At 45.5% G+C, this 17077-nt stretch overlaps 1 protein-coding gene across 4 annotated transcripts in view; it reads right to left on the bottom strand.

The window, feature by feature from the left end:
• The window catches only part of DNTT (DNA nucleotidylexotransferase), a 473464-nt gene that overhangs the window by 402226 nt on the left and 54161 nt on the right, over positions 1–17077 (bottom strand). Inside the window, exon 3 of one of the 4 annotated variants that reach the window (XM_088477000.1) lies at positions 14633–14635. The exons of the other annotated variants lie outside the window; for them this stretch is intronic. Coding sequence (XP_088333126.1) covers positions 14633–14635 — 3 coding nt within the window. The remainder of the gene's footprint in view (positions 1–14632; positions 14636–17077) is intronic. 4 annotated transcript variants of the gene reach the window in all.

Genomic DNA, 17077 nt, shown 5'->3' with positions numbered 1-17077 from the left:
CACCGCCTCTTTGGTACTTTCAACACTCTCCTTCGTCCCCCCCCTCCACCCTTCCCAACCTCCCCCACTGCATTTGACTTTGCCTACTTCTTCTCTTCCAAAATTGAGGCAATTCATCACAGTATTTCCTTCAATCTCTTTTCTGCAACCCCACCTCCCCCACCATCCATACCTCCCAGCCACCCAACCTTGTGCTCCTTCAGCCCCACCACAGGTGACAAGGTCCACTTCCTCACTTGTCCTCTCCCCCCTCCACTTGCCCCCTTGACGCCCTCCCTTCTCGCTTTCTATGCTTCCTCTCATCCACCGCCTGCTCCCAACTTGCTCACCTTTTCAACTTATCTCTCTCCACTGGCATCTTTCCCGTATCATTCAAACATGCTATTGTCACACCTTTTCTTAAAAAATCCAACCTCAACCCGTCCTCCCCACCAATTACCGCCCCATTTCTCTTCTCCCTTTTGCCTCCAAACTACTTGAGTGGCTTGTCTACAGCCACATCACCAGCTATCTCTCTGAAAACTCCATCCTTGATCCTCTTCAATCTGGCTTTCACCCACTTCACTCCACTGAAACTGCCCTGGCCAAAGTCACCAATGACCTCCTTGCAGCCAAATCCAGGGGCCACTTCTCTCTGCTAATCCTCCTGGACTGCTCTGCAGCATTTGACACCATGGATCATATTCTCCTCCTCCGCACCCTTCAGACCTCTGCATCTCTAACACTGTCTATGCCTGGTTTACCTCTTACCTCACCAACCACTCCTTCCCTGTGTCTGCCTTTGGCTCCACCTCCCCCCTCTTCCACCCTTCCTGTTGATGTCCCACAGGGTTCTGTCCTGGGCCCACTGATCTTCTCCCTGTACACCTCTACACTAAGAGAACTCAACAGCTCCTTCGGCCTCCAATACCACCTCTATGACGATGACACGCAACTATACCTCTTCTCTCCTGAACTCTTCCCTTCTGTCCTCTCTCGGGTATCCAGCTGCCTCTCCGCCATCTCTTCCTGGATGTCCGAGCGCTCTCTGAAGCTCAAATGGACAAAACCGAACTCATAATTTTTCCCCCTAATAGAATTTCCACTCCAACCGATCTCGCTATCACTGTTGACAACACCATCATCTCCCCTCTCCCCCAACTTCGCTGTTTGGGTGTCACCCTTGACTCCACCCTCTCCCTCACCCCCCACATTCAATCTCTGGCTCAATCCTGTCGGTTCCAGCTATTCAACATTGCTCGCATTAGGCCTTTCCTCTCCCAGAATGCTACCAAACTGAATATTCATTCACTAATCATTTCTCTTCTTGACTACTGCAACTTTCTCCTTACTGGCCTCCCGCGTTTCCATCTTGCCACCCTCCAGTCTGTTTTCAATGCTGCAGCTAGACTTATCTTTCTCTCCCGCTGTTCCACTTCTGCTGCTCCCCTCTGCCAAAACCTGCATTGGCTCCCATTCCCCTACAGAATCCTCTTAAAACTCCTCACCTTCACATACAAGGCCCTCTCTAACTCTACTGCTCCCTACATCTCCAACCTCATCTCCTTACATACTCCCTCCCGCTCACTCCGGTCTGCAAATGACTGTTACATCTCCTCCACCCTGGTTACTTAATTTCATGCTTGTATCCAAGATTTTGCCCATGCAGCCCCCCTCCACTGGAATGAGCTCCCCCACCCAATTCCTTGACAACTTTGCTGCCTGGCTTCCCCACTTCCTCTCTGCTGACCTTCCCTCTATAATCCTTGGTGACTTTAACATCCCTATTGACATCACAAATCCTGCATCCTCCAATCACCTTGCCCTTTCCACCTCCTTTGGACTTTCGCAATGGACCTCCACTGCTACCCACTGTCTCAGCCCCCTCCACCCCTCCCATCCTCCCTCACTGCATTTGACTTTGCCTCCTTCTTCTCTTCCAAAATTGAGGCAATTCATCACAGTGTTTCCTTCAATCTCTTTGCTGCAACCCCACCTCCCCCACCATCCATACCTCCCAGCCACCCCACCTTGTGCTCCTTCAGCCCCACCATGGGTGACGAGGTCCACTCCCTCATCTTGTCGTCTCCCCCCTCCACCTGCCCCCTTGACCCCCTCCCTTCTCGCCTTCTATGCTCCCTCTCATCCACTACCTGCTCCCACCTTGCTCACCTTTTCAACTTATCTCTCTCCACTGGCATCTTTCCTGTATCATTCAAACATGCTATTGTCACACCTACTCTTAAAAAACCCAACCTCAACCCGTCCTCACCCGCCATTACCGCCCCATTTCTCTTCTCCCTTTTGCCTCCAAACTACTTGAGTGGCTTGTCTACAGCAGCATCACCAGCTATCTCTCTGAAAACTCCATCCTTGATCCTCTTCAATCTGGCTTTCACCCACTTCACTCCACTGAAACTGCCCTGGCCAAAGTCACCAATGACCTTCTTGCAGCCAAATCCAGGGGCCACTTCTCTCTGCTCATCCTCCTGGACCTCTCTGCAGCCTTCGACACCATCGATCATACTCTCCTCCTCCGCACCCTTCAGACCTCTGCATCTCTAACACCGTCCTTGCCTGGTTCACCTCTTACCTCACCAACCACTCCTTCCCTGTGTCTGCCTCTGGATCCACCTCCCCCATCTTCCACCATTCCCATTGGTGTCCCACAGGGTTCTGTCCTGGGCCTGCTGCTCTTCTCCCTGTACACCTCTACACTAGGAGAACTCAACAGCTCCTTTGGCCTCCAATACCACCTCTATGACGATGACACGCAACTATACCTCTCCTCTCCTGAACTCTCCCCTTCTGTACTCTCTCGGGTATCCAGCTGCCTCTCCACCATCTCTTCCTGGATGTCTGAGCGCTTTCTGCAGCTCAACATGGACAAAACCGAACTCATCATTTTTCCTCCTAATAGAGTCTCCACTCCAACCGATCTCGCTATCACTGTTGACAACACCATCATCTCCCCTGTCCCCCAACTTCGCTGTTTGGGTGTCACCCTTGACTCTACCCTCTCCCTCACCCCCCACATTCAATCTCTGGCTCAATCCTGTCGGTTCCAGCTATTCAACATTGCTCGCATTAGGCCTTTCCTCTCCCAGAATGCTACCAAACTGAATATTCATTCACTAATCATTTCTCTTCTTGACTACTGCAACTTTCTCCTTACTGGCCTCCCGCGTTTCCATCTTGCCACCCTCCAGTCTGTTTTCAATGCTGCAGCTAGACTTATCTTTCTCTCCTGCTGTTCCACTTCTGCTGCTCCCCTCTGCCAAAACCTGCATTGGCTCCCATTCCCCTACAGAATCCTCTTAAAACTCCTCACCTTCACATACAAGGCCCTCTCTAACTCTACTGCTCCCTACATCTCCAACCTCATCTCCTTACATACTCCCTCCCGCTCACTCCGGTCTGCAAATGACTGTTACATCTCCTCCACCCTGGTTACTTAATTTCATGCTTGTATCCAAGATTTTGCCCATGCAGCCCCCCTCCACTGGAATGAGCTCCCCCACCCAATTCCTTGACAACTTTGCTGCCTGGCTTCCCCACTTCCTCTCTGCTGACCTTCCCTCTATAATCCTTGGTGACTTTAACATCCCTATTGACATCACAAATCCTGCATCCACCAATCGCCTTGCCCTTTCCACCTCCTTTGGACTTTCGCAATGGACCTCCACTGCTACCCACTGTCTCAGCCCCCTCCACCGCTCCCATCCTCCCTCACTGCATTTGACTTTGCCTCCTTCTTCTCTTCCAAAATTGAGGCAATTCATCACAGTGTTTCCTTCAATATCTTTGCTGCAACCCCACCTCCCCCACCATCCATACCTCCCAGCCACCCCACCTTGTGCTCCTTCAGCCCCACCATGGGTGACGAGGTCCACTCCCTCATCTTGTCGTCTCCCCCCTCCACCTGCCCCCTTGACCCCCTCCCTTCTCGCCTTCTATGCTCCCTCTCATCCACTACCTGCTCCCACCTTGCTCACCTTTTCAACTTATCTCTCTCCACTGGCATCTTTCCTGTATCATTCAAACATGCTATTGTCACACCTATTCTTAAAAAACCCAACCTCAACCCGTCCTCACCCGCCAATTACCGCCCCATTTCTCTTCTCCCTTTTGCCTCCAAACTACTTGAGTGGCTTGTCTACAGCAGCATCACCAGCTATCTCTCTGAAAACTCCATCCTTGATCCTCTTCAATCTGGCTTTCACCCACTTCACTCCACTGAAACTGCCCTGGCCAAAGTCACCAATGACCTTCTTGCAGCCAAATCCAGGGGCCACTTCTCTCTGCTCATCCTCCTGGACCTCTCTGCAGCCTTCGACACCATCGATCATACTCTCCTCCTCTGCACCCTTCAGACCTCTGCATCTCTAACACCGTCCTTGCCTGGTTCACCTCTTACCTCACCAACCACTCCTTCCCTGTGTCTGCCTCTGGATCCACCTCCCCCATCTTCCACCATTCCCATTGGTGTCCCACAGGGTTCTGTCCTGGGCCTGCTGCTCTTCTCCCTGTACACCTCTACACTAGGAGAACTCAACAGCTCCTTTGGCCTCCAATACCACCTCTATGACGATGACACGCAACTATACCTCTCCTCTCCTGAACTCTCCCCTTCTGTACTCTCTCGGGTATCCAGCTGCCTCTCCACCATCTCTTCCTGGATGTCTGAGCGCTTTCTGCAGCTCAACATGGACAAAACCGAACTCATCATTTTTCCTCCTAATAGAGTCTCCACTCCAACCGATCTCGCTATCACTGTTGACAACACCATCATCTCCCCTGTCCCCCAACTTCGCTGTTTGGGTGTCACCCTTGACTCTACCCTCTCCCTCACCCCCCACATTCAATCTCTGGCTCAATCCTGTCGGTTCCAGCTATGCAACATTGCTTGCATTAGGCCTTTCCTCTCCCAGAATGCTACCAAACTGATTATTCATTCACTAATCATTTCTCTTCTTGACTACTGCAACTTTCTCCTTACTGGCCTCCCGCATTTCCATCTTGCCACCCTCCAGTCTGTTCTCAATGCTGCAGCTAGACTTATCTTTCTCTCCCGCTGTTCCACTTCTGCTGCTCCCCTCTGCCAAAACCTGCATTGGCTCCCATTCCCCTACAGAATCCTCTTAAAACTCCTCACCTTCACATACAAGGCCCTCTAACTCTACTGCTCCCTACATCTCCAACCTCATCTCCTTACATACTCCCTCCCGCTGTCTGCAAATGACTGTTACATCTCCTCCACCCTGGTTACTTAATTTCATGCTTGTATCCAAGATTTTGCCCATGCAGCCCCCCTCCACTGGAATGAGCTCCCTTGCTCGATCAGGCTCTCCCCGACCTTGCAGAGCTTAAAACGTGCACTGAAAACCCACCTGTTCATCAAAGCATACCCTTCCACCACATAACAATGTTACCAGGTTTCTGTCTCTCCCGTCTCAGCCATCTCTACCTTGCTTACTTCCTGCAGTCAGGTCCCCCTCTACACACTCATGCCTCATGTCATCTGTCCGTCTCCCCCTCCCCTCATAGGAGCAGGGTCCGCCTCCCTACTGTTTCACAGCCTTCTTCTCTAGCTCTTATATGACAGCCTTCACCTTCAGAGCTGTACTGTGTATGGAGAATTGTTGCTAATTGTTACTTGTGTTCTGTTTATATTTTGGTTACTCTATTGTAATATTCTGTGTACCCTTTACTGTATGTACGGCGCTGCGGACCACTTGTAGCGCCCTATAAATAAAATGTAATGATAATAATACTGAGGGAAAATGTGTAAGTGGGGGTCTTTTCATCCCCACACATCTTTTGAGTATTAGCATATATATTTGAATATAGTCTGTTGGAATCAATTGTATCATCCATTATAGTATGTGGATAAACATCCTTCACCCAATGGAAAATGTATGCATCTATCTCTATACATAGCTAATTATATATAGTGGGTTTATTATTGAATAATATAGATGTGGCTTTGACCCATGTCATAAACAGGTCCCACAACATGCATATATTTTAGAGAATCGTTAAATTATTCATTATGTCAAGTTCATAGTTAAACTATTTAAGTGTGAAATTGTATGTATATAGAATCGTGTATAAAGTATTGTCCTCTTTTTAATGCATACCACAAAACAAAGAGTTAATCGTAACTGAGAAAGGCACGACTTTCACTAATTACTATGGAGGCACCATCTGTGCATAATTAGTAAGTCACCTTTAAAAAGTCCACGTTTTATCAAATGAAACATCATGCTCCTGCCAAAGGTGCTAAGTAGCACAAAAACGCGTTAAGCCATTGACTGGCAAAAATCGAAGCCCAGTGTTAATTTACCAACAGTGGATGGATTTTACAGACCTTGACCCGGAGTGTGTAGGAAATAGCGGAATACCGAACAATATACCACACACCTACCACAGCCGGCTGCCTAATAGCGCCTGAGGACTGGAAACAACAATGGTGATTGATTTCCTCCAGACCACACAGACTGTGGCTACACCCAGCATAGACGTGCAGCCACAGCAGATGGCATACAGCACGGAGCCCCGGCGCATGGGTAAACCATCCACTTACGGCAGCCTATTTCCAGCAGTGCTGCATTTGATAGACCTATCTGCAGGCTCATGATCATACTGGCAGTACGGTCTCCGAATGCCGGGGACGGCTATATTATGCAGTTCTAATTCCACTCCTCTGGTTACCAAGAGCAGCTACCAATGCTCCGACTTGCTTTTCCAATATACAAAGATCCACGGAGGATGGTAATTAACAAATAACAATACAAGTGCATTTATCCTAAGTTTGGAACTTTGGGTACCTATTTGTCTACTTTTAAACACTGGAGAACACCATCTAATACTCTTTTCAAGGCACAATTTATATATAGCAACTAAGTTATTTCCAGATATGATAGCTAACCAAAGTGTTTTAAATTGTACTTTATTTGACTTTTCATGAATTAAGTCATTTACAGCATACGCTGTTTTAATTTTAGTGTTTTTAGGACATTGCTGTAATAAACATTATATTGATTACACATTGGCATATTGTTGGGTAATAATTGTAGGATTGCGCAGCCTATTTTGTGAATATATGCTGTTTTGAAAAGAGTACAAAACTTTTCTTTGTGGGCAGCTGCAGCCAATTAATGGCCTACACATACATTACATGAAGCGCGTCAAGGCCTTCTTTTTTGGGAAAAGGTTTGATTTTTTCTGGCAGCCGCACTTGCTGGAGAAACTGAAGGAGGAGCCATCGCTGCATCACGTGCCGGTTGAGCTGACAATTTCCTTACCAACAGCTCTTTGCATCTCTGTGAACAAAGACATGACGTATAGGTATGACTTAAACCTAGGATCCAGCACAGTCACCAAAATGTATTGAGCCGATTGTAATATCCTGACAACCCTTGGATCCTGTCAAAGCGAATATAGGACTTGATCTACAAGTCCGACATGCTTAGCGTATTCGCTTCATATCAGCTCCTCCTTCAGTTTCTCAAGTTGCTTTTCCAGCAGTCTAATTAGCCTGGTCTCTTCCTCTCACGCTCACCTCTGAGACTTAACTTGTGGTTCTCCCTTACCTAGTCAGATGGTTTATCAGGCTTCCCAGCTTTAAAAGCCCCATTTAATGGCAAATTTTCATTCAAATTTACCAGCCTCCTCCAGTTCAACCTCCAACTTTTCACACATTCTGTAAGCATGTAGGCTCACAGGCAGGGCCCCTTCCCTTATTTTTACCTAGCACTATCCATGTCACCAGTGCTCCACTATCTCTCCCCTTCAGAGGCACTGACACAGTTTGTTTGCTCATACATAGGGTACAGGATCATTGTGTACCCAATTGACTCCAAGCCCTCAATGTGAATCACCATTGCATGCTCCCTCAAGCATCAGCAAGTAGCCCACTACAACTCCATCTGCATTTTTATTGTAAAGGTAGTTTTTATGCTATGTCTGTGTAGTGTATCCTCTGATACTCACTTATACATGTTTTTATGTTTATGCTGCACTTTGCGACACCTTATACTGTAAATAAAAGATACTAATAATCATTTTGCAATGATATTGTATTTTGTTGATTTTTCACATAAATTAGTTAACAAATAGAGAAACCTCCGTAAAGCTAGATATTTGATACTGGGGAAGTAGGTTTTTCAACAATCATTTACAAAATTGTTAAAAAAAATTAAATTAACATTTCTATGAAAACCTAAAAGACCCCCAAAAATCCTTTGTTATAGGAAAAACTTGAAGAAACAAGAAGAAATTTGGCAAGCATTGAAATCAATGATGTAATAGAACGAAGTGTGTCGAGGGCTGCAAATAGGGAGGCCAATCCCAGCTCACTTTTTTAATCCTGGATTCGAGATTGAAAAAAATCTCAGTCCCGTGATTGAGTGAATCAATACCAGAGCACACAGACTCCAGTGCGGATGGTTGTGCTCATACAAAGGGATGGGCTGGTGTGTGGCTTCGCAGTGTGATCTTTATGATGTCACATGCAGCCGCAAGCAGTAGGAGGCCTGGGGTCAGCATCTGAACCGAAGGAAGTAGTGCTCAGCATTGCCCCTGAGCTAAAGACAAACCACATATTTTAATCCAGAAAATCCCGGGATTTGTAGGCACCAATCCCTGGATTGAAATACAACCATTGTTTGCCCTAAATCCCGGGATCCTGACAATCCTGGGATAGGGTTCCCTAGCTGCAACATCTGTGAGTTTAAAAAATGTATAGGCTTAAGTTCTGCATCAAGGATTGAAGGTTGTAAACAAAAATCAAGAATTCCCTTTACAATAGTTTGAATTGCATACACACTTTATATGTTAATCACAACTGAGGCTCACATCTATCATATAACAGGGTAAAATACAGGAGGCTAATGATACACTTGATGACATATTGAGTGATAAGATTTATGATCATCACACTATAATTTATATCCTGTTAAAGATATCTCTCCTTATTAAAATGCCAATAGCAAATCACTTACAAACCGACTCTATAATTAGGTCATTTTGCAATAGGATTTCTATACTACTATAGCTGATTTAAATTAAACCTTTATTACATTAAGTCCAAGACCTGTTAAATAATCAATATTATGTTGTATTCATTATTGACTTTAAAATAATGATGATGCAGTTACGTAGCAGAATGATTAGACAGTGTCTATTGCAGAAAATAAATACTTAATCCTTTGTAGAATTCATAATTATATGTAGGCCAGAGTGAGAAGCCTTATCATTGATCATAGAAATACTCTTCTCTTGAAGGGAATTTGGTTCCCTATTAGGAAGAGAGGGGACAGAGTGGGTGGGAATGGTGGAGGTAGTGAAGTTGGGCAGGCATATACTTACTAAACTTTTAATCCATTCCATTAATTGCAGATGCAAGAGCATAATTATCAATGGGTGAAGGCAATAGGGCCATCAAGGAGTTACAGTGCAATAGCACAACTATCGACAACAGTAACCCTTAAAATCAATATAATTTGTAGGACTTTACATGGGGAAGCCTATTTAACATGCATTGCTGTAGTTTACATTATTTACCACTGCAAAACTTGTTCTGTACAATTAAAAATGCAGAACAACCACTTGGAAAAATGCTTTAATCCCTAAATAAAGCATTTTCAGTGTTGAAAGGTTTGTGCAAATGTAGTTTTATTCAATATTTATCTTTTATTTATTTATTTATTTATTTTTTTAATAATGGAACTGAACATATATCGCTGTAGTATACAGTATATGCCACTGCAAAACTTGTTCTGTATAATTAAGAATGCAGAAGAACCATTGGAAAAAAAATGCTTTATTGCCTAAATAAAGCATTGTTCAGTGTTGAAAGGTTTGTGCAAATGTAATTTTATTCAATAATTTTATATTTTATTTATTTATTTATTTATTTTTTAAATAATGGACCTGTACATACATCGCTGTAGTATACAATATATACCAATGCAAAATGTGTTCTGCATAATTATAATTAAGAATGCAAATAACTATTTTAAAAAAAAATGCTTTATAGCCTAACTAAAGCATTTTTCAGTGTTGAAGTTTTGTGTAAATTTATTTTTTTCAATAGTTTTATATTTTTATTTATTTATTTGTAATAATGGAACTGCGCATGTTCAAAAGGCAAACTAACTAGTTGGGTCATCCTGGATATTATCTGAGACTGGCCTGCGGAAGCTGTAAGTTAACTGTTACCGCTCTGGGCCACTACAGTTTTTTATTGATAAACTGTGCTATAAAAGGCAATCAAAAATATAATACTTACAGCAGCATGTTGATAAATATATCCCGCAGTATCTTCATTGATCAGCCATTTAGTAGGTCTTTGAGGAGTGCAGGGATAGGCGCGTCTTCCCCATAGATTTGTATCTACCGACTGGGGCACAAACCCAAATAGGTTCAGCACCATGCTTGATAGAACAGTAATATGGAAAAAAAGGATTGATGCCTAGAAGGCCTAAGATAAATGTCTATATTTTTTCATCACTCTGCTTTAGAATATAAAATATGCATGCTATATAAAATATACATCAATATCTGCTCTACAGCCATTCCTTGTAACTGGACCCAGATCGATACATGTCCTTCAGCAAGATCACCACTGACTCTTACAGTTGGGCCTTAGAGACATGGCTGTTATGGAAGAAGATGATTGCAACCAGGTGGAAAACATGAGCAAGGTTAAAGTAAAACTGAGAGGGGACATTTGATATTTGATTTACAACATAAAATAACTGTTTAAAGACAATCAACAAAGATAGATTTATTAAAGCAACATACGCAGGTATAAAAAAAACTGGAAACAGTTTGTCTCTGGAGGCTACAGGGGAGAACCAACCCATGCCTAATGCCACGGTCCCGCAAAGAGAGGCTTTTAAGTGGAATGCATCTATAATTCAAACCTATAACTAGAGATGTGCGGGTCCAGTTCTCAGAGAACTGACAGCAACCAAATTTAAGGGTTCTGAATTGAACCGGGTCCAAGTTCGGAAAAACTTTGGGGTACCAAGTCGAACCGAGTCCCAGATTGGATTTTCCTGTGGTTTGGAACTCGGATTTAGAAACTGAACTTGTGGTTTGGATTGCATGTAAACAGGTCAAAATTACGTCATTTTAGCTGTTTGTTTGTTTGTTTTTTTAAAATACAGATCCAAAACCAAAACACGAAGATAAAACCGAATCCAAAACTAAAACACGAGGGTCGGCGCACATCTCTACCTATAACTGAAAGGACAATTGTCCAACATCATTTATCATTGTTTTGTTAAGTTCATTGGTATATATTCTATACCATCACCTCACCAACACACTTTTGTGTTAAGTTAATTATTTTATATACAAGAATTGTAATGCTACCTGTACAGCTAGTGTGTGTTTGTATGTAGCACATGAGGGGTTATATAGCCACGTAAGAGCTACACAGGAGATGAAGAAGAGGTGAACACTATGGGGGTGGTTCAGAGTTGCGTGCAAGGTGGCTGCGGATATTCACATGTATCCGGAGTTGCTCGTATCTGTGTGACCACACCGTTGCTACACATCTGCTTGTTGAATTAGTCCTCATTGTTGAAAGAGGAGTGCGCTACTGTGCAGACTCCAGCCTTCCTGATCCCTCAGGGAGGCTTCATGCCCTGTACCAAGATGGCCACCATGATCACGACATGTGCAGGGATCATCTTGTCTTTACTCTGTAGAGTGACATGGTGAGAGACAGAAGTCTCCTACCTAGCTCCTAAAAAGAACCTGTTTAGTACCTGCATATAATGCTGTTCCAGATTTCTGTATTGCTATCTGTTTGCAGCATACATTCTCCAGCTGATGAGCTGTATAGAACCCTGCTCCACTCAAGCTTTACTCCAATACCAGTGTACATGTAACAGTGAGTACAGCTGTACCTATTATCTAACAATAAACCAACACCACGTAACTGGAATGTTCATTGTTTCAGTCAACTGTGCTAGATAAATTACAGTTACAGTTACAAGCTGATTGGTTGGTTTGGGAAACTTTACCACTCTCCAAGGCTTGATACATCTCCCCATATATTTTTTCAAGGCTTGATATATCTCCCGCTTAGCCACTCTATTTACCAGTTTGCAAGCCATGTGTTAGGAACAGCATGTAACTGGTTTACTCAACAAATATTTTAGTGGTTTTTAACTGGTGCTGTTTTGCTGGCATATCTGCTGTCTCACCCTCCGGTAATGGGAGTCACATGCTATGATGTCATCTAGGGGCTGGCTCTTGCTTAATGCTTATTAGTGCCAACTGCCTTAAGTAGTTACCTGTTGCACACAGGCCTTGCTGGATATAGGACTCACTCACTAGCATTACAGTCCTCCTGCCTTGAGCTGTATTGTATCCAGTCTGTAGCCTGGTAACTGATGCTTGTTTCTGACCCTGACTATCCTGTTTACTGCTTGGACTGTATGTTTGTCTATGACCTGGATTATGCTGTTTGACGCCTGAACTGAACTTTGGCTAGTGACCACAACTACAGTATAAAAAATTACAGGGAACTCCGGGCACAACAGCTAGCTAAATCAGATCTTATAAAGAAACCCTGTATTGAAAGTTCAAACAAAAAAAAAATGAGGATAAGAACTTGTGTTCAAGTTAAAATACTTTGCTGGGTGTATGCCAAAACTTCATGGGACTACTGACCTTATTACCATATTAATAAGACCGTCTGTTGCAGGGAAATGAAGATCCAGTGTTCATTTGCATTACATATGATGCACTACAAAGTCTCTTCAGGCATCACTCCTCTGTGTATTTAAAGTTTAACAAAACAAACTTTAAAAAGAACAGAGATGTTTGAAATAATACAAAGAAATCTGACTAATAAGCAATGACGGGGGAATTTGTTTTCTCTCCCAACGAATCTTCTTCTACTTCCCTTGTCCCTGCTTTCCCACATGATATATTCCCATTTGGTTATACTTTCCGTTTTATTCCTCACTTGCATTAATGTTTCTAACCTACTTTTTCCACAGCAGGTCGTACACAAGTGTGGAGAGCGGCTTTTGTTGCTGAGATATTAGACACATTCTCTGGCGTAGAATTGTTCTAGGCCTGAGAGCTATGGCTCCATCTGCTGTGTTGTTTCTCCATTGTTGGTTTTAAGTGAAGTTGCAGTTGCAAATAGTTTACTAGAAAAGTGTTTCAAAAGGATAATCTAATAAATCGCTTTCAGAGAAGAACAGGTGCAAATCAAAATGAAGTATATAATAAAATGTGGACCTGTCTGTTGAGAAACAGGCCAGTTTAAAGGGGATACAGTCAATATTCCCGAAATACATGGGTTGCCAGCACCTAGAATACCAATGCCAGAATCCCAACACCTGTCAGAATCCCGGCACCAGTATCCCAACCACCGGCATCCCGAAGGTAAGTAGCAGGGTTAGGGGGAGGGTTAGGCACTAAAGGAAGACGGTTAAGTTTAGGGTGCAGGGAGGGGGAAGATAGGTTTAGGCACTGGGGGGAGGTTATGTTTAGGCACCGGGGAGGGAGGGTTAAGGGTTGGGAGAATGGGAGGGCTAGGATATCAACCGACAAGTGTCGGTATCCTAACCCTGTTGGGATGCCGGCATCGGGATTCTGACTGCTGGGATCCCGAGCGCCGTTATCCTGTACCCAAACAGTTTAAAGTGTTCATGTCTGTTGAGGAGAGCACTCTGCTCTGTCTTCTCATAGGTCATCCGTCCCCATAGTAACGGAGGTGTGCTACTGGGCATGCTCAACCTCCGACCAGTGTGCCTTCTGTACATACATCTTCCCCTACCTAACTCCGGATATTAAGGACATGCCTCTGAGTGTCTCCAAAGAGGGGATAGTGCCATAGACACCGCAAACCAGATGCCACTGTGTCACCACCTGCTTCCGTCAGGTGTTCTGCTACCACTACTGCATGTATCTGCAGGTGCATGCTCCATCCCACCGCACACCACCTGCATTAACCTACTCCTGGATGAATCAGTCTTATACTGCATGTCCCTGTGTTATGCTGGATTAACCCTGTGTTGCCTCACATCCTGCTGGTCTACCTGGTTAATAAACCAATCCCTGGTTAAGCTATTCATTGTGTGGACTAACCTCTATCACACACCAATGACACCTATCTATCAAACCATTGGCTCTGCCAATAATGCCGCCTATACCACCTGTTGACAGTCATTTTGTGAATGTTTTTTAAAGTCAATTGGAGTGTTGACATGTGTTTGATTGACCAGATCTTAGTGAATAGACTATAATCTGATGAATCATGGTTCAGCACACAATATTACTGTCTCCACTTTGTATAGGCAAAAACATTTTTTGTAGATGAGGATAGGGGTGCCCTATTCACTGTGCATGTCTTCAGAAAAATGGCACAGGTGCCATTGTCCCGGTGATTTCTGCAGCATCAACGGAGAGGAAAAGTACAGTCCATTGCCGGATACACACTAGACGATATGTTGTCCGATTCAGCTGATCAGAGCGTCATATCAGGCACATCCTCCAGTGTGTACCCACTATGTTGCTGATGATGCGCACTCCGGCGCATTGTCAATGACATCGCCTGATATCGTAAGTGCAGCATGGCTCCTGCTGTCGCTCCTGGCATCGGCAAGTGTGTATGCACTTGCTGATGCTGACAGGTCCCGTTGCTGACATCATCTACTGTGTACCAGTCTTAAAGGTGCAGGGCAAGCAGTGTAGGCCTCCCTGGACCAATGGACCAGCTTGCACCCAATATACTGTACATACAACCTTGGTTTGATGGATTTATGCTGAAGAATACAGATTCATGGAGTTATTTATTATTATTTATCATTCATTTATATGGCACCACAAGTGTTACGAAGCACCTTACAAAGTACATAAACAAATAGGTTAACCAGTGACTTACAGTACAATACAGTACAGGACATGGATAAATATGAGATATGGTAAGAACTTACCCTTGTTATCTCTATTTCTACGAAGTCCATAGGGTTCCACAGGATACCTTGGGGTATAGGTGTGACGTCAGTCGCAGGGCACCAAAGAGTTAAGCTTTCAGCCTCCCAGGATGCACTAGGTCCCCCTCCTATACCCCGCCCCCGGGCCAAGGCACCTCAGTTAGTTACCAAGCCATAGGCCGGAGGAGAAGAAGGAAGAGAGAGAACAAAGATCTGGACACATACAAGAATCACATTCTCACCAGAGGGAGACGGAAAACCGGTGACCAGAGCAAAGCCCATCTGCAGCACAGGTGCGACAGGGCGGGAGTCCTGTGGAACCCTATGGACTTCGTAGAAATAGAGATAACAAGGGTAAGTTCTTACCATATCTCATATTTTCTACTTCAGGGTCCATAGGGTATCCACAGGATACCATGGGGATGTCCCAAAGCAGTATCCTTTAAGGGTGGGGACGCTCCTGTGCAGAAAGGAGAATCCGCTGCCCGAAGGAAGCATCCTGAGAGGCGAAGGTGTCAAACCTGTAATACCTCACGAAGGTATGGACAGAAGACCACGTAGCAGCCTTGCAGATCTGAACTGCCGAGGCACCACGTCGAGCTGCCCACGAAGGACCCACAGACCTAGTGGAATGAGCCTTCAGAGAAGGAGGGACCGGTAGGCCTTCATGAAGATAAGCTTCAGAAATAGCCATACGGATCCAGGCTGCCAAAGTTTGCTTTGAAGCAGGCCAACCCTTTTTACGGAAGCCATAGAGGACAAACAAAGCATCCGACTTCCTAAACGAAGAAGTGCGGTCAACATAAGTCCTTAAGGCCCGCACAACATCCAAAGAGGCCTCACCCACGGAAAGACCCGGTGAGTTAAAGGCCGGAACAACTATTTCCTCGTTAACATGAAACTGGGAAACAACTTTGGGAAGAAACTCGGGCCGAGTGCGGAGCACTGCCCTGTTCCCATAAAAAACCAAGAAAGGGGGTCTACAAGAAAGAGCCCCTAACTCAGAAACACGTCTGGCCGAAGCAATGGCCAGAAGGAAAACAGTCTTAGCTGTTAGCCATTTAAGATCCACTGAGCCCAGTGGTTCAAACGGCGGTCCTTGGAGAGCCCTCAGGACCACAGCCAAATCCCAAGGCGCCACAGGTGGAACAAAGGGCGGCTGAATGCGGAGAACACCCTGCATAAAGGTGCGCACATCCGGGATTGTAGCAATCCTACGGTGAAACCAGACAGATAGGGCCGAAACCTGTACCTTCAAAGAAGCAAGGCGAAGCCCATGATCTAGTCCCGCTTGCAGGAAGGCGAGAATCCGAGACAGACGAAACTCCCGCGGTGCATAACCTCTCGGTCGACACCACTGGAAGAACGTATGCCACACGCGATGGTATATCCTCGCGGAAGACGGTTTCCGAGCTCGTAACATGGTACGCACCACAGAGCTGGAAAACCCCCGGGACCTCAGCATGGCCGTCTCAACAGCCACGCCGTCAAAGACAGCCGAGTCAGGTCCGGGTGAAGGCAAGGACCCTGAGACAGAAGGTCCGGTCGTAGCGGCAACCGCAGAGGACTGTCCACGGACAGACCCTGAAGGTCTGAGAACCAGTGCCGTCTGGGCCACGCGGGAGCTATCAACAGGAGCGTCCCTCCTTCCTGTTTGAATTTCCGGATTACCCGTGGAAGAAGGGAGACCGGAGGGAACAGGTATGCGAACCGGAACGTCCACCGGACGGACAGAGCATCCACCAGAGACGCCCCTTCGTCTCTTGTGCGAGACCCGTACACTGGCAACTTGTTGTTGTGCCGGGACGCCATGAGGTTGATTTCTGGAAGACCCCACCTGTCCACCAGTAGTTGAAAAACGTCCGGGTGCAGGGACCATTCCCCCGGATGAACGTCCTGGCGACTTAGAAAGTCCGCCTCCCAATTTAGCACTCCCGGGATGAAGACCGCTGATATGGCCGGAAGATTGCGCTCCGCCCAAACCAGGATCCGAGAGACCTCTACGAGAGCCGCCCGACTGCGAGTTCCTCCTTGCCTGTTTATGTAGGCCACGGTGGTAGCGTTGTCCGACTGGACCTGCACCGGGCGACCCTGGAGAAACCGCTGTGCCTGCTGGAGAGCATTGA

Source organism: Taudactylus pleione, unplaced genomic scaffold (genome assembly GCF_031769625.1).
Source record: "Taudactylus pleione unplaced genomic scaffold, aTauple2 ptg000198l, whole genome shotgun sequence".
Classification (NCBI taxonomy): domain Eukaryota; kingdom Metazoa; phylum Chordata; class Amphibia; order Anura; family Myobatrachidae; genus Taudactylus; species Taudactylus pleione.
Note: the sequence above shows the minus strand (reverse complement) of the source record. Positions and strands in the feature narration are given on the sequence as shown.